The sequence below is a fragment of the Engystomops pustulosus genome, unplaced genomic scaffold (assembly GCF_040894005.1).
Source record: "Engystomops pustulosus unplaced genomic scaffold, aEngPut4.maternal MAT_SCAFFOLD_794, whole genome shotgun sequence".
Classification (NCBI taxonomy): domain Eukaryota; kingdom Metazoa; phylum Chordata; class Amphibia; order Anura; family Leptodactylidae; genus Engystomops; species Engystomops pustulosus.
Genome location: NW_027285673.1, coordinates 6,047 through 30,875, shown reverse-complemented (window position 1 = coordinate 30,875; position 24,829 = coordinate 6,047). Strand labels below are relative to the sequence as shown.

The window sequence follows — 24,829 nt, the reverse complement described above, 5'->3', positions numbered from 1 at the left end:
GCACAGCGCATTATACACGGACAATGCACTTTCATGCACCATGAAGAAGAAGGTGAACTCCGGGGACCTGAGCGGGGAAGTGACACATGCAGGAAATCGGACGCAGGATCTTAGTGACTCCCCGCACAGCGCATTATACACGGACAATGCATTACATGCACCAGGAATAAGAAGGTGAACTCCAGGGACCTGAGCGGGGAAGCGACACATGCAGGATATCAGACGCACGATCTTAGTGACTCCCCGCACAGCGCATTATACACGGACAATGCACTTACATGCACCAGGAAGAAGGTGAACTCCGGGGACCTGAGCGGGGAAGTGACACATGCAGGATATCGGGCGCACAATCCTAGTGACTCCCCGCACAGCACATTATACACGGACAATGCACTTACATGCACCAGGAAGAAGAAGGTGAACTCTGGGGACCTGAGTGGGGAAGCGACACATGCAGGATATCAGGCACAGGATCTTAGTGACTCCCCGCGCAGCGCATTATACACGGACAATGCACTTACAGGCACCAGGAAGAAGAAGGTGAACTCCAGGGACCTGAGCGGGGAAGTGACACATGCAGGATATCGGGCGAGGATCTTAGTGACTCCCCGCACAGAGCATTATACACGGACAATGCACTTACATGTACCAGGAAGAAGAAGGGGAACTCTGGGGACCTGAGCGGGGAAGCGACACATGCAGGATATCGGGCGCAGGATCTTAGTGACTCCCCACACAGCGCATTATACACAGACAATGCACTTACATGCACCAGGAAGAAGAAGGTGAACTCCGGGGACCTGAGCGGGGAAGCGACACATGCAGGATATCGGGCGCACGATCTTAGTGACTCCCTGCACAGCGCATTATACACGGACAATGCACTTACATGCATCAGGAAGAGGAAGGTGAACTCCAGGGACCTAAGCGGGGAAGCGACACATGCAGGATATTGGGGGCACGATCTTAGTGACTCCCCGCACAGCGCATTATACACGGACAATGCACTGTGAACGGGTTAGTAAATGTGCCCCATTGACTGATGATAATGCACTGTGCGGGGAGTCACTAAGTTCGTGCGCCCGATATCCTGCATGTGTCGCTTCCCCGCTCAGGTCCCCGGAGTTCACCTTCTTCTTCCAGGTGCATGTAAGTGCATTGAATGCGACACAATTTGAATGTTAAATCCTGCACTCAGTCCAAATCAGTCGGATAGTCCGATGGACCGCCCCCCCCCCCCCACTCCCTGATTTCTGTCGCATGAAATCCAGAGCAGCTGCACCAAAACCTGATCGTGTGCAAGACAATCCACTGTTAAATATCTGTCACAGCCGTGCAAATCCCGAAAACGTCCGACCCTTAGTAAATAAGCCCCAATATAATGATTAGAGTGAGACTTCCTTTATACTCTAAAACTAATTACAGCATTAGGTGGTTTTGTAGTGAGAGATAGTTACAAAATGTACCTGTAAGGTGTAATTACCAAAAAAGTTAACTTTATAGTCCAATATGCAAATTTACTTACAGGTGCCCAGTGGGAGGTCCCAATCACACCCAGTGGCAAAGCTATCTAACAGCGTGTCTTAATTAACATATCCAAATACATGTGATGTTTACTCCTGACATTTCGTCTAGCCCCCCTTTTTGTAGCTTCCTCATGTATGCCCCTGTTCTCCAGCCCTCCCCCCACTCAGCTTTTAAAATAACCCTACATTTACAATGGCCCCATTGTTGTACTCTCCCTCCTTCTGTTTCTGTTATATTTTCTGTTTTGCTGATGACATTATCACGTCAAACCCCATTCTGAGGTCAAATGTCAAACCGGAAAATATGTGAGGATGTTTGTCCGGGCAGGCGCGCCGTAGCCCGAGCCCAGCAGCGCGTCACGTGACCAGAAGCAGTTAGAAAGATACAATGTAGCAGCTGCAGAGTGAGAGAAGGAGGCGGCAGTGATGTGAGTACAGAACCAGGGGGCGCCACATGTCCCAGCAGTTGTATAACGGGTGTAGTGTTTTATATGAAGTATCATACACAGGGCTGGTGTCATGGTATATGGTACCAGGATAGAAGTGCTGTGGTACTACAAGTCTCAGCAGTCCCTCACCCTGTGTGTTATATATGTGTAGCTGAGGGGGGACAACAAGGCCCAGCACTCCTGCTGCTGGGGTCTCCACTGCGCTGGCAGTAGTGGCACTACAAGCCCCAGCAGTCGTGATAGTAATACATAGTGTTCTGTATGAAGGACTGGTATCATGGTATATGAGCTATACGTGTTGTAGGACTACAAGCCCCAGCAGTCGTGATAGTAATACATAGTGTTCTGTATGAAGGACTGGTATCATGGTATATGGACTATACGTGTTGTAGGACTACAAGTCCCAGCAGTCCTGATAGTAATACATAGTGTTCTGTATGAAGCACTGGTATCATGGTATATGGACTATACGTGTTGTAGGACTACAAGCCCCAGCAGTCCTGATAGTAATACATAGTGTTCTGTATGAAGGACTGGTAACATGGTATATGGACTATATGTGTTGTAGGACTACAAGCCCCAGCAGTCCTGATAGTAATACATAGTGTTCTGTATGAAGGACTGGTAACATGGTATATGGACTATATGTGTTGTAGGACTACAAGCCCCAGCAGGCGTGATAGTAATACATAGTGTTCTGTATGAAGGACTGGTATCATGGTATATGAGCTATACGTGTTGTAGGACTACAAGCCCCAGCAGTCCTGATAGTAATACATAGTGTTCTGTATGAAGGACTGGTATCATGGTATATGAGCTATACGTGTTGTAGGACTACAAGCCCCAGCAGTCCTGATAGTAATACATAGGGTTCTGTATGAAGGACTGGTAACATGGTATATGGACTATACGTGTTGTAGGACTACAAGCCCCAGCAGTCCTGATAGTAATACATAGTGTTCTGTATGAAGGACTGGTATCATGGTATATGAGCTATACGTGTTGTAGGACTACAAGCCCCAGCAGTCCTGATAGTAATACATAGTGTTCTGTATGAAGGACTGGTAACATGGTATATGGACTATACGTGTTGTAGGACTACAAGCCCCAGCAGTCCTGATAGTAATACATAGTGTTCTGTATGAAGGACTGGTAACATGGTATATGGACTATACGTGTTGTAGGACTACAAGCCCCAGCAGTCCTGATAGTAATACATAGTGTTCTGTATGAAGGACTGGTAACATGGTATATGGACTATACGTGTTGTAGGACTACAAGCCCCAGCAGTCCTGATAGTAATACATAGTGTTCTGTATGAAGCACTGGTATCATGGTATATGGACTATACGTGTTGTAGGACTACAAGCCCCAGCAGTCCTGATAGTAATACATAGTGTTCTGTATGAAGGACTGGTAACATGGTATATGGACTATATGTGTTGTAGGACTACAAGCCCCAGCAGTCCTGATAGTAATACATTGGGGCAGATTTATCAAGCTGTCTGAAAGTCAGAATATTTCTAGTTGCCCATGGCAACCAATCACAGCTCCCCTTTAAAATATTCATGAGCACTGAAAGCTGAGCTGTGATTGGTTGCCATGGGCAACTAGAAATATTCTGACTTTCAGACAGCTTGATAAATCTGCCCCATAGTGTTCTGTATGAAGGACTGGTATCATGGCATATGGGCTATACATGTTGTAGGACTATAAGTCTCAGCAGTCCTGATAGTAACACATAACAAGCTGTACAGCTGCTGTAGTGATCTATATGAAGGACCGGCATTAGGATATATAGGGCCACATTTATCGCAGCTTTTATGGCTGAAGACAGACGTACAAGTCGCGATTCAATCGCAATACCTGGACCAGTGTCGGAAATTGGCACTTTTTTGCTCAATTTGTCGGTTCGGGGGGGGGGGGGGGGGTTGGGTGCCGGCAGTTTTTCTGCACAAAACGTATAGGCTGCGCCCGTTGTCCCAGATTTATGAAAACCCCTGCGCCAGTTTTCTGCCGGACTTTGCGTTTTCTTTTATGTGCAAACTGCTGCACAGGTATTTAAGACACAGACATAAAGCACATGGGACCACACAGTCCCCCGAGGACAAGACACGGACATAAAGCACATGGGACCACACAGTCCCCCGAGGACAAGACACATACATAAAGCACATGGGACCACACAGTCCCCCGAGGACAAGACACATACATAAAGCACATGGGACCACACAGTCCCCCGAGGACAAGACGCAGACTTAAAGCACATGGGACCACACAGTCCCCCGAGGACAAGACGCAGACATAAAGCACATGGGGCCACACAGTCCCCCGAGGACAAGACACATACATAAAGCACATGGGACCACACAGTCCCCCGAGGACAAGACACATACATAAAGCACATGGGGCCACACAGTCCCCCGAGGACAAGACACAGACATAAAGCACATGGGGCCACACAGTCCCCCAAGGACAAGACACATACATAAAGCACATGGGGCCACACAGTCCCCTGAGGACAAGACACAGACATAAAGCACCTGGGGCCACACAGTCTCCTGAGGACAAGACACAGACATAAAGCACCTGGGGCCACACAGTCCCCCGAGGACAAGACACAGACATAAAACACATGGGGCCACACAGTCCCCCAAGGACAAGACACAGACATAAAGCACATGGGGCCACACAGTCCCCCGAGGACAAGACACGGACATAAAGCACATGGGGCCACACAGTCCCCCGAGGACAAGACACAGACATAAAGCACCTGGGGCTACATAAACCCTTAATGACAAGGCATTAGCTCTGAGGCTGCCCAGAGCTACTCATGTGGCCCTGTCCTCATCAAGATGTGGCCCTCAAGTGACTCATTGTGTTCCTGTTCCGGGATGCGCTGCACCATTTGTGATGTCATCTGCATTGTGTGGCAGCGGCTTCCATGATGTCATCTGCATTGTGTGGCAGAGGCTTCCATGATGTCATCTGCATTGTGTGGCAGAGGCTTCCATGATGTCATCTGCATTGTGTGGCAGCGGCTTCCATGATGTCATCTGCATTGTGTGGCAGAGGCTTCCATGATGTCATCTGCATTGTGTGGCAGAGGCTTCCATGATGTCATCTGCATTGTGTGGCAGAGGCTTCCGTGATGTCATCTGCATTGTGTGGCAGAGGCTTCCGTGATGTCATCTGCATTGTGTGGCAGAGGCTTCCGTGATGTCATCTGCATTGTGTGGCAGAGGCTTCCATGATGTCATCTGCATTGTGTGGCACAGGCTTCCATGATGTCATCTGCATTGTGTGGCAGCGGCTTCCATGATGTCATCTGCATTGTGTGGCAGAGGCTTCCATGATGTCATCTGCATTGTGTGGCAGAGGCTTCCATGATGTCATCTGCATTGTGTGGCAGAGGCTTCCATGATGTCATCTGCATTGTGTGGCAGAGGCTTCCATGATGTCATCTGCATTGTGTGGCAGAGGCTTCCATGATGTCATCTGCATTGTGTGGCAGAGGCTTCCATGATGTCATCTGCATTGTGTGGCAGAGGCTTCCATGATGTCATCTGCATTGTGTGGCACAGGCTTCCATGATGTCATCTGCATTGTGTGGCAGAGGCTTCCATGATGTCATCTGCATTGTGTGGCAGAGGCTTCTATGATGTCATCTGCATTGTGTGGCAGAGGCTTCTATGATGTCATCTGATCCTTCGTTCCTTCATGTAGTGAATATTTTTTTTATAGCTACTAGTCATTTCTTTTTCTTGGCTTTTATGGTGACCTTTTCTCTGTCTTTACAATAAAGATATGTTTTGTATATTTACAACTGGCACCTATACAATCTATAATTGTCTGATGGGTGCAGGCTTGGGTGCCTCTGTACAATATTCGTAATGGGGGGCTTCAGGAGACATCCAGCCTCCTTAGGCTACATTCACACTAATGTATGGGGGACGTATATACGGCCGATATACGTCCCCCATACACTTCTATGGGCACACGTGCGGCACCGTATCGTTCCGTACCCGGGAAAAAGACCTGTCCTATCTTTTCCCGTAATACGGCGCTGTGCGCCATAGGTTGCTATGGAGAGGGGCGGGGGTGAGCTGCGCTCACCTCCTCCTCCTCTCCCCGTACACTGCCGTTGCCCGCTACGGTACGGTACGGGCGGGCAACGGCAGTGTGAATATAGCCTTAGTCTTGCGTGTGTGATGAAAAGTTATAACATTTTCCCATGTACTTTCTGTAGTAATTCCTCGCAGTTTTCTACATCTCTGCTTGCTGTCATTTTATAGGAAGCTCCATTGTTTACTTCTTGGGGATAAACTCCAATCCCTGGTCATGTGATGTCACACAGGTGCACGGCTCGTTATATCCCTGGTCACTTGATGTCACACAGGTGCACGGCTCGTTATATCCCTGGTCACGTGATGTCACACAGGTGCACGGCTCGTTATATCCCTGGTCACGTGATGTCACACAGGTGCACGGCTTGTTATATCCCTGGTCACGTGATGTCACACAGGCGCACGGCTCGTTATATCCCTGGTCATGTGATGTCACACAGGTACACGGCTCGTTATATCCCTGGTCATGTGATGTCACACAGGTGCACGGCTCGTTATATCCCTGGTCATGTGATGTCACACAGGCGCACGGCGCGTTATATCCCTGGTCATGAGATGTCACACAGGCGCACGGCTCGTGATATCCTTGGTCATGTGATGTCACACAGGTGCACGGCTCGTGATATCCTTGGTCATGTGATGTCACACAGGTGCACGGCTCGTTATATCCCTGGTCATGTGATATCACACAGGTGCACGGCTCGTTATATGTCAAGTAGATTTTTAGGAGAAAGGAGGCCATTGTTAACCCTTTACTTTACAATTTTACTCAGTTTTATTGCAGTTTTAGCTCCTATCTCTTAGTGGTGGTCAGTGTAATATTCCAGAGTGTGAGTGGGGACTCTCTGAGCAGACACTTCATGATTCCTGTGTGCTATGAGATGCTGTGTGCTGACAATGTGCTTAGATTATCAGGGTGCAGGGTTTATCTACACTTTCATTTAGCTTCTGAACATTCTGCTAGTATCTGACACACGAGAAGGTAGACCTCTCTCATTCGAGATGAGAGATGATGAGATTCATACAACACACAATGACACTCTCAGCTCTGCTAACTCAGCTATAACATACAGTGTCAGCACTGCTATATGCCGCCCTCTCGGATAAATATCTTATCTGTCTGTTGTTTGTAGAGTAAGTCTCTGCACCCTGCTGCTTGCTGGCAGGAAGTGCCTGTGTGAGAGCTGGTCTTGTAATGCCGAGGAGAGGGGCAGGAGGCAGAGGGCGCTGCAGCGTGCAGACAGATGAAGCTATTCATGAGAAGAATCCGACCATTCTCAGAAAATTTATGGCCGTGTCCAGAGACGACCCAAATTGTGTACAGCGGGACTGATAGACAGGATGGACTTATATCTGTGAATTAGAGAATGTGTTATTTTGTTATCCTGAGGATATTTAAGAATCTTGTCTTCATGGGAGGAATACCCCTTTAGGTTGTGGATGGCCCGTATTCTCCAGCTTCCCAGATAGTGTCTTGTGGATGCGGCTGGAGATGCTATGATGGTGGTTATACTCCCGGCCTATGTCTTGTGCAGTGTATGAGCATGTGACGGCCTCCATGGCGGTGAATGTTGTGTTCGGAATTAGTATTCCGTGTGCCGGGGTGGGAGATCGATGTCTTGGCTGACTTGTGTAGTCTCATTATAACTCTGCTAATTACATAGGTAAAATCTATTAGGCGTAGATTATTCTCTGCAGATAGGATCTGCCGCCGTGTCCTGGTCTGGGGATGAAATAATTACTAGGATAATCTGCGCGGCTTTCTAGAAATAAACATCTGCAGCGCCGATTAGTATTCACTGTATATAATGTCACGTCAGGATACGGTATATCACTGTGATGTCGGGATACGGTATATCGCTGTGATGTCGGGATACGGTATATCGCTGTGACGTCGGGATACGGTATATCACTGTGATGTCAGGATACGGTATATCACTGTGATGTCGGGATACGGTATATCACTGTGATGTCAGGATACGGTATATCACTGTGATGTCGGGATACGGTATATCACTGTGATGTCGGGATACGGTGTATCACTGTGATGTCGGGATACGGTATATCACTGTGATGTCGGGATACGGTATATCACTGTGATGTCGGGATACGGTATATCACTGTGATGTCGGGATACGGTATATCGCTGTGATGTCAGGATACGGTATATCACTGTGATGTCAGGATACGGTATATCGCTGTGATGTCAGGATACGGTATATCGCTGTGATGTCAGGATACGGTATATCGCTGTGATGTCAGGATACGGTATATCGCTGTGATGTCGGGATACGGTATATCGCTGTGATGTCGGGATACGGTATATCGCTGTGATGTCGGGATACGGTATATCGCTGTGGTGTCGGGATACGGTATATCACTGTGGTGTCGGGATACGGTATATAACTGTGATGTCGGGATACGGTATATCGCTGTGGTGTCGGGATACGGTATATCGCTGTGATGTCGGGATACGGTATATCGCTGTGGTGTCGGGATACGGTATATCACTGTGGTGTCGGGATACGGTATATCACTGTGGTGTCGGGATACGGTATATCACTGTGGTGTCGGGATACGGTATATAACTGTGATGTCGGGATACGGTATATCACTGTGATGTCGGGATACGGTATATCACTGTGATGTCGGGATACGGTATATCACTGTGATGTCGGGATACGGTATATCACTGTGATGTCGGGATACGGTATATCACTGTGGTGTCGGGATACGGTATATAACTGTGATGTCGGGATACGGTATATCACTGTGGTGTCGGGATACGGTATATCACTGTGATGTCGGGATACGGTATATCACTGTGGTATATCACTGCGGCGTGTCGCTGCGAGGTGGGGATGCGGCGTGTCGCTGCGAGGTGGGGATGCGGCGTGTCGCTGCGAGGTGGGGATGCGGCGTGTCGCTGCGAGGTGGGGATGCGGCGTGTCGCTATTATGGCAATGGAGCTGAGAGCACAGCACTGTGAGGACACCCCCACGGTGCACTTGGAGAAGCTACAATATTAGAATATAGATCCATGTCTTACAGTCCTGCTGCTACTAACAGCATACACAAAGATCTGATTACACAACTCTCCAGTGACCATACCTTACACTGGCTGCAGAGATCACAGAGCACAGCTGTGTGAGGACACATCCCCCCAGTACATATTGAACTATCAATCTGTTTCAGGGTCTTAGCTTTTCCAAGTGTACTGGGGGGGCATGTCCTCACACTGCTGTATTCTTTACTCTCTGCAGTCAGTGTTCTATATTGTCCCTGAGGTGCTGTGTAATCATATCTCTGTGTATGTTGTTGTATGTTGTAGCAGCAGGACTGTGAAATATCAATCTATATTCCTGTATTGTAGCTTTTCACAGTACTGCTGCTACTAACAACATATACATATACAAGATCTGATTACACATCTCCCCATGGACAACACTGACTGCAGAGAGCACAGCAGTCTGAGGCCACGCCCTCAGTGCACTTGGAGAAGCTTCAATCCTGGAATATGAATCCACATATCACAGTCCTGCTGCTACTAACAACACCCACAATGTTATGATTCCACATCTCTCCTGGGCTGCATAGTCAGAACTGCGGAGAGATTCCCTTCCCCTGAGACTGATGGGAGCATTTGGCAATAGAGAAGCACGGCTCCCCCTCTGCATAGTGGCCCAGGTGGGCGAGTGCAGCCGAGCGCTCTGATTGGCTGGCTGTTCCCTCTGCGGAGTCTTTCAGTTTATCTGTGCAGATGTTGTCTGGTCCAGTCCGTTATACCGCGGTTCCTGTGCTGATGTCCGTGACTCTTATATATTGGTTCTGCCGGTTATTTTATCACATACAGATGAGGTGAAGGAGTCTCCGGCGCTGCCTTCGCCTCATTACCCGTCCAGTCCAGGTGTCGAGCACCGTACCGCCGCAGTGCCAACTACATCACGGCGCCGCTTTATTTAGCATGGCGTTTTATGTTCTCCAGAATGCAGGTTTATTACTCTCCCTCTATACGACACGTCCGAGGATAGCGGCTCCCGACAGACTCCACCGCCTGTCTGTACAGAACCAAGGTTACAGGCAAGGACTGTACAGACTCCAGAGCCGCTCACATGGGGGATATGCTCACTAGTATTCAGGACATGGCACATGGGGGGGCGGGGTATGCTCACTAGTATTCAGGACATGGCACATGGAGGGGTATGCTCACTAGTATTCAGGACATGTCACATGGAGGGTATGCTCTCTAGTATTCAGGACATGGGGGGTATGCTCTCTAGTATTCAGGAGATGTCACATGGGGGGTATGCTCTCTAGTATTCAGGACATGGCACATGGGGGGTATGCTCTCTAGTATTCAGGACATGGCACATGGGGGGTATGCTCTCTAGTATTCAGGACATGGCACATGGGGGGGTATGCTCACTAGTATTCAGGGCATGTCACATGGAGGGTATGCTCTCTAGTATTCAGGACATGGGGGGTATGCTCTCTAGTATTCAGGAGATGTCACATGGGGGGTATGCTCTCTAGTATTCAGGACATGGCACATGGGGGGTATGCTCTCTAGTATTCAGGACATGGCACATGGGGGGTATGCTCTCTAGTATTCAGGACATGGCACATGGGGGGTATGCTCACTAGTATTCAGGATATTGCACATGGGGGGTACGCTCACTAGTATTCAGAAGATGTCACATGGGGGGTATGCTCTCTAGTATTCAGGACATGGGGGGTATGCTCTCTAGTATTCAGGACATGGCACATGGAGGGGTATGCTCTCTAGTATTCAGGACATGGGGGTATGCTCTCTAGTATTCAGGACATGGCACATGGGGGGTATGCTCACTAGTATTCAGGATATGGCACATGGAGGGTATGCTCACTAGTATTCAGGAGATGTCACATGGAGGGTATGCTCACTAGTATTCAGGAGATGTCACATGGAGGGTATGCTCACTAGTATTCAGGAGATGTCACATGGGGGGTATGCTCACTAGTATTCAGGAGATGTCACATGGGGGGTATGCTCACTAGTATTCAGGAGATGTCACATGGGGGGTATGCTCACTAGTATTCAGGAGATGTCACATGGGGGGTATGCTCACTAGTATTCAGGACATTGCACATGGGGGGTATGCTCACTAGTATTCAGGACATTGCACATGGGGGGCATGCTCACTAGTATTCATGACATGTCACATGGAGGGTATGCTCTCTAGTATTCAGGACATGGGGGGTATGCTCTCTAGTATTCAGGAGATGTCACATGGGGGGTATGCTCACTAGTATTCATGACATGGCACATGGAGGTTATGCTCACTAGTATTCAGGAGATGTCACATGGAGGGTATGCTCTCTAGTATTCAGGACATGGCACATGGAGGGTATGCTCACTAGTATTCAGGAGATATCACATGGGGGGTATGCTCACTAGTATTCAGGACATGTCACATGGAGGGGGGTATGCTCACTAGTATTCGGGAGATGTCACATGGAGGGTATGCTCACTAGTATTCAGGAGATGTCACATGGGGGGTATGCTCACTAGTATTCAGGACATGGGGGGGTATGCTCACTAGTATTCAGGAGATGTCACATGGAGGGTATGCTCACTAGTATTCAGGAGATGTCACATGGGGGGTATGCTCACTAGTATTCAGGAGATGTCACATGGAGGGTATGCTCACTAGTATTCAGGACATGGCACATGAAGGGTATGCTCACTAGTATTCAGCAGATGTCACATGGAGGGTATGCTCACTAGTATTCAGGAGATGTCACATGGAGGGTATGCTCACTAGTATTCAGGAGATGTCACATGGGGGGTATGCTCACTAGTATTCAGGAGATGTCACATGGGGGGTATGCTCACTAGTATTCAGGAGATGTCACATGGGGGGTATGCTAACTAGTATTCAGGACATGGCACATGGAGGGTATGCTCACTAGTATTCAGGAGATGTCACATGGGGGGTATGCTCACTAGTATTCAGGAGATGTCACATGGGGGGTATGCTCACTAGTATTCAGGAGATGTCACATGGAGGGTATGCTCACTAGTATTCAGGAGATGTCACATGGGGGGTATGCTCACTAGTATTCAGGAGATGTCACATGGAGGGTATGCTCACTAGTCTTCAGGACATGGCACATGGAGGGTATGCTCACTAGTATTCAGCAGATGTCACATGGGGGGTATGCTCACTAGTATTCAGGAGATGTCACATGGAGGGTATGCTCACTAGTATTCAGGAGATGTCACATGGGGGGTATGCCCACTAGTATTCAGGAGATGTCACATGGGGGGTATGCTCACTAGTATTCAGGAGATGTCACATGGAGGGTATGCTCACAAGTATTCAGGACATGTCACATGGAGGGGGGTATGCTCACAAGTATTCAGGACATGTCACATGGAGGGGGGTATGCTCACTAGTATTCAGGACATGGGGGGTATGCTCACTAGTATTCAGGACATGGGGGGTATGCTCACTAGTATTCAGGACATGGGGGGTATGCTCACTAGTATTCAGGACATGGGGGGTTTGCTCACTAGTATTCAGGACATGGGGGGTATGCTCACTAGTATTCAGGACATGGGGGGTATGCTCTCTAGTATTCAGGACATGTCACATAGGGGGGTATGCTCACTAGTGTTCAGGACATGGGGGGTATGCTCTCTAGTGTTCAGGACATGGGGGGTATGCTCTCTAGTATTCAGGACATGGCACATGGGGGGTATGCTCTCTAGTATTCAGGACATGTCACATGGGGGGTATGCTCACTAGTATTCAGGACATGTCACATGGGGGGTATGCTTACTAGTATTCAGGACATGTCACATGGGGGGGTATGCTCACTAGTATTCAGGACATGGCACATGGGGGGGGTATGCTCACTAGTATTCAGGACATGTCACATGGAGGGGTATGCTCACTAGTATTCAGGACATGGCACATGGGGGGGGGGTATGCTCACTAGTATTCAGGACATGTCACATGGAGGGGTATGCTCACTAGTATTCAGGACATGGCACATGGGGGGGGGGTATGCTCAGTAGTATTCAGGACATGGCTCATGGGGGGTATGCTCACTAGTATTCAGGACATGGCACATGGGGGGGGGGGGTATGCTCACTAGTATTCAGGACATGGCACATGGAGGGTGCCTGTGTGTACCTGCGCCAGTCTTCTCTCCTCCACACTCATCCAGTAGTGATGGGTCATCCATGAACGAGCCGGCTCTTTTGTGTGAAAGATGGGAGTTGGCTCCCTTCAGTGTGCCGATACCTCACTTAACCCCACCCCTAATCGGCTCACCACACCTCCTTTAACACAATAAATTCAGGTTAAAAGTGGAGTGCGGTGACTGACTGGCCAGAGGCTCCCTATTATATGTTTAATAGGGAGCCAGAAAAGCCGGCTCTTCTTAGTGAGCAGAGCCTAATGATCCAGCTCACTAAGAAGAATCGGACTTCTCATTACTATCATCCAGGGGAATGGTGAGGAGGAGGGGGGGGTTATGCTCACTAGTATTCAGGACATGGCACATGGGGGGTATGCTCTCTAGTATTCAGGAGATGTCACATGGGGGGTATGCTCACTAGTATTCAGGACATGGCATATGGAGGGTATGCTCACTAGTGTTCAGGACATGGCACATGGGGGGTATGCTCACTAGTATTCAGGACATGGCACATGGAGGGTATGCTCACTAGTATTCAGGAGATGTCACATGGGGGGTATGCTCACTAGTATTCAGGACATGGCACATGGGGGGGTATGCTCACTAGTATTCAGGACATGGCACATGGGGGGGTATGCTCACTAGTATTCAGGACATGGCACATGGGGGGGGGTATGCTCACTAGTATTCAGGACATGGCACATGGGGGGGGTATGCTCACTAGTATTCAGGACATGGCATATGGAGGGTATGCTCACTAGTGTTCAGGACATGGCACATGGGGGGTATGCTCACTAGTATTCAGGACATGGCACATGGGGGGTATGCTCACTAGTATTCAGGACATGGCATATGGAGGGTATGCTCACTAGTGTTCAGGACATGGCACATGGGGGGTATGCTCACTAGTATTCAGGACATGGCACATGGGCGGTATGCTCACTAGTATTCAGGACATGGCATATGGAGGGTATGCTCACTAGTATTCAGGACATGTCACATGGGGGGGTATGCTCACTAGTATTCAGGACATGTCACATGGGGGGTATGCTCACTAGTATTCAGGACATGTCACATGGGGGGTATGCTCACTAGTATTCAGGACAAGTCACATGGAGGGTATGCTCACTAGTATTCAGGACATGTCACATGGGGGGTATGCTCACTAGTATTCAGGACATGTCACATGGGGGGTATGCTCTCTAGTATTCGGGACATGGCACATGGGGGGTATGCTCTCTAGTATTCAGGACATGGCACATGGGGGGGTATGCTCACTAGTATTCAGGAGATGTCACATGGGGGGTATGCTCTCTAGTATTCAGGACATGGGGGTTATGCTCTCTAGTATTCAGGACATGGCACATGGGGGGTATGCTCTCTAGTATTCAGGACATGGCACATGGGGGGTATGCTCTCTAGTATTCAGGACATGGCACATGGGGGGTATGCTCACTAGTATTCAGGAGATGTCACATGGGGGGTATGCTCTCTAGTATTCAGGACATGGGGGTTATGCTCTCTAGTATTCAGGACATGGCACATGGGGGGTATGCTCTCTAGTATTCAGGACATGGCACATGGGGGGTATGCTCACTAGTATTCAGGAGATGTCACATGGGGGGTATGCTCTCTAGTATTCAGGACATGGGGGTTATGCTCTCTAGTATTCAGGACATGTCACATGGGAGGGTATGCTCACTAGTATTCAGGAGATGTCACATGGGGGGTATGCTCTCTAGTATTCAGGACATGGGGGTTATGCTCTCTAGTATTCAGGACATGGCACATGCAGGGTATGCTCACTAGTATTCAGGAGATGTCACATGGGGGGTATGCTCTCTAGTATTCAGGACATGGGGGTTATGCTCTCTAGTATTCAGGACATGGCACATGGGGGGTATGCTCACTAGTATTCAGGACATGGCACATGGGGGGTATGCTCACTAGTATTCAGGACATGGCACATGGGGGGTATGCTCACTAGTATTCAGGACATGGCACATGGGGGGGGGGATATGCTCACTAGTATTCAGGACATGGCACATGGGGGGTATGCTCTCTAGTATTCAGGACATGGGGGGTATGCTCTCTAGTATTCAGGACATGGGGGGTATGCTCTCTAGTATTCAGGACATGGCACATGGGGGGTATGCTCACTAGTATTCAGGACATGGCACATGGGGGGCATGCTCACTAGTATTCAGGACATGGCACATGGAGGGTGCCTGTGTGTACCTGCGCCAGTCTTCTCTCCTCCACACTCATCCAGTAGTGATGGGTCATCCATGAACGAGCCGGCTCTTTTGTGTGAAAGATGGGAGTTGGCTCCCTTCAGTGTGCCGATACCTCACTTAACCCCACCCCTAATCGGCTCACCACACCTCCTTTAACACAATAAAATCAGGTTAAAAGTGGAGTGCGGTGACTGACTGGCCAGAGGCTCCCTATTATATATTTAATAGGGAGCCAGAAAAGCCGGCTCTTCTTAGTGAGCAGAGCCTAATGATCCAGCTCACTAAGAAGAATCGGACATCTCATTACTATCATCCAGGGGAATGGTGAGGAGGAGACACAGGCTGGAGCTACGCCCCTGGGACTCGCCTCACATTGCTGGCAAGGAGCCAGGTAACGTGAAATAAAGTTTTATGAACTACTGAAATGATTCAAAATGCTGACAAAGGCATTTTGAAAATCGGCAAAGCACAAGCTATAGGAACCTGTCACCTGTCAGCTAAAAATGACATTCCTGGTGACAGGTTCCCTTTAATCTTTTCCAATATGTGTTTCGTGGACAAGAGCTTTCACTTGTGGATTGTTCTGCACAGGAGATCAGGACACGTTGTCAACCTCTGAAACAAGAAGCTGAGATCTGGAGAAAGGTGACAATGGAAATCCAGAGTGCGAGACCGATCAGCACTGATGAGTTGTCAGACAGTAGGGAGCAGGGGAATGCTAATGCCAGGGCTTGTTACATCCCCGTCCTGTGATACTAAGACTCTGTATTGTACAATAGTCGCCATAGTAGGCAACAGACACTTACAGATATTGCTGGAAAGGGTCAAACTCTCTGCTGTCAGGGACTTACCCAGAATTCAACCCTTGCAATAGCTCGGGGCCCATAGAACAGGGGGCCCCATCCTCAAGACTCCAATACATCTTACAGCAATGGCCGAGCAGGGAGCAATGGGGTGGAGAGAGGGGCCCTAAACATACCAAATGCGCCTCTGTTACTGATACTGTAAAAATAATAAGAGGAGGCATCAAGTTGAGATCGGAACTAGAATATTTGAGAAGCTCCCAAAAACTGAGGAGCCCTGGAAGACTTGCCAGCCCTCCTGCTCCAGCATCTCTTGGGCTCTAGGGTATGGTAATGAGAACCTTTAATGCAAATTAACCCACCCGGAATAATGGCATTAAAAACTATGATTAAAGAGAACCCGTCATGCAAAATAACCCCCCTAATCTAAATATATTTCCATAAACTGCCATTAGAGAGCATTGCCTCTATCCATTCATTGTCCCTCTACATGCCTGTAAACCTAAGCAATGAGGTCCTAAAGCTGTATGCAAATGACCTGTGAAATGTCCAGTGAGTCATTAGCATATTCAAGCTGTCCAGCTTATTCTTGAGTGGGAGGCACAGCCACACCCTCAGTGCTTGATTGACAGCAGCTCCATGTAATGGCTGCTCCATGTGCTTGCTGGTGGCCACGCCCCCTGCAGCCTGTGTGTGTGTAGGAGAGATGCAACAGCTCCAGGAAGCCATGTTATAGCAGAACATGTCAGGTACTTGTGTAGCTGATGTCTGTGTCTCACACATGTTATAGCAGAACATGTCAGGTACTTGTGTAGCTGATGTCTGTGTCTCACACATGTTATAGCAGAACATGTCAGGCACTTGTGTAGCTGATGTCTGTGTCTCACACATGTTATAGCAGAACATATCAGGCACTTGTGTAGCTGATGTCTGTGTCTCACACATGTTATAGCAGAACATGTCAGGCACTTGTGTAGCTGATGTCTGTGTCTCACACATGTTATAGCAGAACATGTCAGGTACTTGTGTAGCTGATGTCTGTGTCTCACACATGTTATAGCAGAACATGTCAGGCACTTGTGTAGCTGATGTCTGTGTCTCACACATGTTATAGCAGAACATATCAGGTATTTGTGTAGCTGATGTCTGTGTCTCACACATGTTATAGCAGAACATGTCAGGCACTTGTGTAGCTGATGTCTGTGTCTCACACATGTTATAGCAGAACATGTCAGGTACTTGTGTAGCTGATGTCTGTGTCTCACACATGTTATAGCAGAACATGTCAGGTACTTGTGTAGCTGATGTCTGTGTCTCACACATGTTATAGCAGAACATGTCAGGCACTTGTGTAGCTGATGTCTGTGTCTCACACATGTTATAGCAGAACATATCAGGTATTTGTGTAGCTGATGTCTGTGTCTCACACATGTTATAGCAGAACATGTCAGGCACTTGTGTAGCTGATGTCTGTGTCTCACACATGTTATAGCAGAACATGTCAGGCACTTGTGTAGCTGATGTCTGTGTCTCACACATGTTATAGCAGAACATGTCAGGCACTTGTGTAGCTGATGTCTGTGTCTCACACATGTTATAGCAGAACATATCAGGTATTTGTGTAGCTGATGTCTGTGTCTCACACATGTTATAGCAGAACATGTCAGGCACTTGTGTAGCTGATGTCTGTGTCTCACACATGTTATAGCAGAACATGTCAGGTACTTGTGTAGCTGATGTCTGTGTCTCACACATGTTATAGCAGAACATGTCAGGTACTTGTGTAGCTGATGTCTGTGTCTCACACATGTTATAGCAGAACATGTCAGGCACTTGTGTAGCTGATGTCTGTGTCTCACACATGTTATAGCAGAACATGTCAGGCACTTGTGTAGCTGATGTCTGTGTCTCACACATGTTATAGCAGAACATGTCAGGCACTTGTGTAGCTGATGTCTGTGTCTCACACATGTTATAGCAGAACATGTCAGGCACTTGTGTAGCTGATGTCTGTGTCTCACACATGTTATAGCAGAACATGTCAGGCACTTGTGTAGCTGATGTCTGTGTCTCACACATGTTATAGCAGAACATGTCAGGCACTTGTGTAGCTGATGTCTGTGTCTCACACATGTTATAGCAGAACATGTCAGGTACTTGTGTAGCTGATGTCTGTGTCTCACACATGTTATAGCAGAACATGTCAGGCACTTGTGTAGCTGATGTCTGTGTCTCACACATGTTATAGCAGAACATGTCAGGCACTTGTGTAGCTGATGTCTGTGTCTCACACATGTTATAGCAGAACATGTCAGGCACTTGTGTAGCTGATGTCTGTGTCTCACACATGTTATAGCAGAACATGTCAGGCACTTGTGTAGCTGATGTCTGTGTCTCACACATGTTATAGCAGAACATGTCAGGCACTTGTGTAGCTGATGTCTGTGTCTCACACATGTTATAGCAGAACATGTCAGGCACTTGTGTAGCTGATGTCTGTGTCTCACACATGTTATAGCAGAACATGTCAGGCACTTGTGTAGCTGATGTCTGTGTCTCACACATGTTATAGCAGAACATGTCAGGCACTTGTGTAGCTGATGTCTGTGTCTCACACATGTTATAGCAGAACATGTCAGGTACTTGTGTAGCTGATGTCTGTGTCTCACACATGTTATAGCAGAACATGTCAGGCACTTGTGTAGCTGATGTCTGTGTATTAGGGAGGATGCAGCATGTCAGCAGATGCAGCACACACACTAGCAATGCTTTACTATACATTGCACACAGACATGAGCAGGGGGAGGAGAGGGGAAAGGTAATAGGGGTGACATCACTGCCTCTGACCATGTGACCAGCATCATTTACATAATAAAGAATAGATGATTTTATAATGATTAATGTATGATATGACTAGATAAAGGCTGGGATGGGATCCTTGTGAGCTGCTCCAACAGGTAGTAGTGACAGGACAAGTGACACAGACCTGATGACAGGTGTCCTTTAAGAAGCGTTGCGCTTATCCTTAAATAGTTCCATGGCTACAATGTTGCAACAATCAGTTTTTAAACTTGAATGTAACTAACCTGATGTGAGTCATTACACTAAGTGAGTCCTGCATAATAAAATGTATTTGCATTGCCCCGCCTCCTTGTTCCTGATTGACAGGCTGTGATATTCTGCTGTGTAGAGAGCTCTGTTACATCATTGGGCACTTTAAAGTCATGTGACCAGGATGAAATCATCAAAGCTCTTGTTACATCTGCAACTTCTGTGTCTGATCACATGAAATCACATCACCCTCCATGGAGGATGGGGAGAAGTAGAAGTCCATGGAGGCTCCTGTGATTTCATGTGATCAGATGTAAGCATGGTGTTCAGTTAGGAGGCTAAAGGACCTATGATGATGTCACTTAACATGCTGAAACATGACGAGGAGTAGATGGGAGGGGCCAGTCAAGCAAGACAAGCCTTGTCTGATGCCAGGGAAAATAATATAAAGTTGATTTATGTGGATGTAAGGGAAACAATTTTTAGCTAAAAGAGGGGTGTCGGTTAATAGGCTCTATGGGAACCTGTCACTGGCTGAATGTGTGAAAATGTGGTGACAGGGTCCCTTTAACTACAATTAAGATTGTTATTGTCAGTCACATAAAATAAGAGGATGTGCCACGTGTGGTTTTGGATGCCATGTGTTGGAGGCTTCCCATGACACCCTCCTCATGGAAAATGCCTGTGAAAGAACACAAAGAGTTGGATAGTAAATCTCTCTCTTAGATGACGACCTGCTTCGCCTTCTTTTATAACCGGTGGAAGCTCATTTTGCTCGTTCTTGATGATCTGTAATTTTCATACTGAGAATGGGCAGTGTAAGGTGTTTTGAGTTACTCATTCCTTACTTTGTGTTCCCTTCCTTCATAATAGATACAGAATCATCATCATCTCAGGACACTGGGGATTCAATGGATCAAGACCGACCTCGACACCGGAGGCCCGATAAAGCTTTATATGTGCCAAAGGCTCGACGCAACGTGGTAGACAATGAAAGAGTCGGCACCGACCAAACCTCGGCATCGTCCAACAAAACTCCAATCCAGGAGCGATACCGGAACACCAAGGAGAACCATCGTACCACTGGTTTAGAGAGCGGAGACCATCAAAACTCCAGGTTCTCAAGATCGTCCACTACAAAGGCTGAGCCTATCGACCGGGGCGTCGCAACTGAAGCAAATGATTCGTTTGGCGAAACTTTTCATAGCTTGAGCATCGATGAGAAGACAACAACATTGGCTTCAAGTGAAAGCTGCTCGACTGCTCCACGCATTGATTCCACCTCCCCGAAACAGACTGAACCCTCACTAGCCCGGCTCACCACTGCCGGAGATTGTCCGAGAAAACAGTCCGACCACAGGAGAAAAGGGGGAGAGGAAACGTGGGCAGAAAAAGATAGGGCCAGACGGAAAGTACAGCCCAAGAGAAAGTCCCAGCCTCGGAAATCTGAGAACCCTGCCGACTCTTTACAAGGGAAGGAAGACTTAGCGAGGTTATCCAGCAGCGCGGAGCCGCGTGTATGCAATGAGGACAATTTAGGTTTCCCATCTAATACCGTAGATAACAGCTGGGAATGCAAAGCAGAGAATATAGACGCCACCACCGTACAGCAGAGCAACATCTTATTACCCGGCACAGATAGTGCGGAGGTAATCTGTGTAAGTGACACTACTAAAGTCCCATCTGGACCTGGCTCGGTCTTGGAAAGCAATGCAGATAACACGCTCTCGCATGAAAAGCAAGAAAATATTACAGAGAGAAAATTAGATCTCGCTGCTGTTATAGCAGAGGAGGAGCGCGGTGATGTCTGCACGGCAAGGCTCGATGGTGGTTGTCCGCATGAGGACATCGGGGCTGGGTTAGATGGCTTGCATACTTCTCTATTAATGGAGGGCCCAAGTAGACCTCATGGATTTGGGGAGACGGATGCGGTTGAGCTGGTGGCTGGCCGGGAGGGTATTGGTGACTCAATAGAGACGATAGAACCCATTGTAAATCACAATATGGACAGTTTAGATACAGACTTACGACTGGCAGAACTATCGCCCTCACCTGCGGTGATGTTGGTAGATCCCATTCCAGAGGCCATAAAGGACGTGGCTCCTGCTTTGGCAGAAGTTGCAGAGGAGGTGCCCACTTATAAGGGCATGGACGCTCTCCCTGAGCCTTGCATAATGGCGGATAATGCCGAGCATAACAGAGGGATAGTCCTGGACTGTTCATTGACCGGAACGGACTGTTTATCGGAAGGGCATTCACACCCTGGGAAGGAACAAGGCAGCACAAACTTGGGAACCACTGAGAAAATGTCCCAGAGCGAGGCCAGCGGGGCTGAGGAAGAGAGCTGGGATTCTCTCTTTACTGATGATGGAGATTGTCTTGACCCTCACCATTTGGAAGAGGTAAAATTATGGGTGTTATTCAACTCTTATATATTTGGGTGGGGCAAATGGCAACGACTTGCTTTGCCCTTTATTGCATTCAGTTGTGTTATGTATTTCTTGATACAGAGCTCCAAATCTCCCTGCAATGCAATTCTGGCTCCCTGAAGCCACCAGTAGATGGAGCTGTCTGAATACATCTACAAAAGTAGGCTGCAGTATAGGGATATTACTCTGGAAAGGGTATAGCTTCTAGAAGTGTCTAGATCAGACTTTTGTGAGCACTGCTAATGATGATGCAAATTATGGGGCTCCTAATGGTTAGACCCATTGTCACTGACATGTCTTAACCCGTCTACTGGAAAATCCATTTAATTCTGTCTTTGTTAAATAAAATCTGGAAGAAGTTTTGACCAACCAGCGTTAGGTTTTGTCCCTATCGATCTGTGTAATCATACCTTTGTGTATGTTGTTGGTAGCAGCAGGACTGTGAAATGTGAATTTATATTTCAGAATTGTAGATTCTCTCCCTGGAGGTGTTCGCCCTGCTGTGCTCTTAGATCTCTGCATTGTGCTACTTCAAAGTTGAAAACTGTATCAGGCTTCTGGTTGGGTATTACAGCATTGTGGTACAGCTAAAAGCACAGCAGTGTCAGGCCTGCATTGCACTTCGAGAAACTACAATCCTGGAATATGAGTCCATTTTAACAGTCCTGCAGCCTGTAGTGGTGGCTCCAGGCAGCCATAATTTTAAAGCTCGATGAGGTAGAAGGTTTGGTTCAGGTTGGTTAGGTGATTTACACCTTATCTGCTGATGTGCTGGTTTTTGTGTGCAGCCGTGCTAATTCTCTGGCTTTCCTCCTAGCTGACCTTAAGAGAGGGGGATGGAGACGGCGGGAAGCAATCTAGATATAACTACTATGACTATGATCCTAAGGAGCCGGATATGGATGATCCGGAGCTGTCACATGTCATCGAGATCTATGACTTCCCCGCAGAGTTTAAGACTGAGGACCTACTCCGCGCCTTCTCCAGCTACCAGTAGGTCCTGCTCTCTCCTGGTTCACGTTATATGCAGGAGCTCACACTGCTCTAGCGCAGTCGCCCGCTTTTCTTGGCTACTGAATTCCATTTCTGGTTACATGATTAGGCAGAATTGCTGTTCAATACCCTAGAATAGCTGGGTCACTGTAGTGGGCATGTTAGCGATCACCCAGCTTTCCCAGAGCTCATAGGACAGTGATGGCTAACCTATGGCACTAGTGCCAGAGGTGGCACTCAGAGCCCTTTCTGTGGGCACTCAGGCCATCACCACAGATGACTCCAGGTATCTTCCTGCAGTCCCAGACAGCCCAGGACTTGCTGTGCACAGAGCTATTTCAATGTATCAGCTGTACCTGGGACTATCTCCTTCTTTATTGGTGTCCTCAGGGGCTGGTATCAATGAAAGCTGTGACAAAAAGGGAGTACAAATCACAAATTACATTTCTGTGTTGGCACTTTGCGATAAATAAGCGGCTCTTTGTTGTAGTTTGGGCACTCTGTCTCTAAAAGGTTCGCCATCACTGTCATAGGAGATATCAAAAAGTGTAGATCCTCATGATACAATTTAAACTATGAGCCAAATTATAGGGGACTGTCCAAAGTTTGCCACATGATAGCAGATAACATTGTGACTACTGGGACACCCAACGATCATCATTATGGAGGTTTTGCCCCACCCCCTTCGGATTAATGGAGCCGCAGGTCGAGCTTGTCTGCGTCTCCTCCGTTCACTGACCACAGTTCCATTATGTTTTATTTAGGGGCACAAGACCCCTTGCTCTAGAATACAGTAGGGCTTCCTCCTCTAATGCACATCATCTTGTGCTCCGTGTCCAAATCCTAATCTTCTAGATCCGTCTACAATGTATGAAGTTGACCCTTCTGCGCTCCTAGCGTATACAGTATCTGCTCTGATACATTGTAGCATAAATGGCATTTCCTAGACTGAAACAGTTGGGTGAAGTCCTAGAAATGTATCTGCTTTAGGTTTCTAGATGAAGGATTCCATTCACTGTGAGCAAGCAGAGGTTTTTAAACTGACAAGGATTTGAAGTGCTCAAAGTTTATTACAATGATATTGAAATTAAACTGCAGGTTGTTCCTTAAAGTCTCTTGTATTCCAGCCCCCCCCTTCCTTCCTGCTACCACCCCTATGTGTTCCTATATCTTGGCCATGTATGGATCACTAGACTTGATTCTGTATCCTCTAGTAAACTGTGGCTTTAAGATTTTGCTTCTGCTTGCAGCTTGTAGTGTGACTTGTGCATTTGAACACCTGTACATTTTGTGTTGCAGAAAGAAAGGCTTCGATGTCAAGTGGGTGGACGATACGCATGCTCTCGGGGTGTTCTCCAGTCCGATCACAGGTAGGGTCATCCTTGTGTATTGTAACTAGTATATACAGTGAAGCAGAGGGGTAGTGAGTACCATTAGATTGTCGTGGCTGATCCATCAATCTAATGGCCAAGGGGTCTGCTAATCCCCATAGACGGGGGGGCCACCAGAAGAGAAGCCTCTGAGTCTAAGATATGGTGACAGGTTATAGATTTCTGGAGATGTTTAGTGATCCAAAGAGTCGAGAAGAAATTTCCAGCTGAGATCAGTCAAATTATGTTCCAGATCAAGATCAACATTGCAGGATGATGTGTGGATGTTACGTTACAATGTTCTTATTTCTTCAGCTCGTGACGCACTGTCCAGTAAGAACCCAATGGTGAAGGTGAGGCCACTGTCCCAAGCCACCAGGGCATCCAGAGCCAAGGCCCGCTCCTGTGCAGGTAAGAGGAGGCGCCTCTGATGGATTGTAGATTGATCCCATACAAGGTGAACAGACGGTCATCACTGATGTTGTTTGAAGATTTGTAGCGCAACGCTGAGAATGTCTCTACACGTGGAGGAATCGTGGTTCTCTATCAGTAGGGTTCTCTACAGTAAGAGCCGGGATACTATAAGACTGCAAGAAAGTTTGAATGAATCATTGTGTGACATTTATTTTAAAAGAAAAATCATGACCAGGCCCCAA

At 47.7% G+C, this 24,829-nt stretch overlaps 1 protein-coding gene across 1 annotated transcript; it reads left to right on the top strand.

Moving 5' to 3' along the window:
- Nucleotides 1-1,827: 1,827 nt before the first annotated feature.
- On the top strand, nt 1,828-24,619 carry LOC140112448 (uncharacterized). The gene is made up of 5 exons (XM_072132498.1): nt 1,828-1,954; nt 20,255-21,783; nt 22,628-22,803; nt 24,103-24,173; nt 24,489-24,619. The coding sequence occupies exons 2-5, from the start codon at nt 20,293-20,295 to the stop codon at nt 24,602-24,604; spliced, it is 1,854 nt and encodes a 617-aa protein (XP_071988599.1). The 5' UTR covers nt 1,828-1,954; nt 20,255-20,292; the 3' UTR covers nt 24,605-24,619.
- The last annotated feature ends 210 nt before the right edge of the window (nt 24,620-24,829 follow it).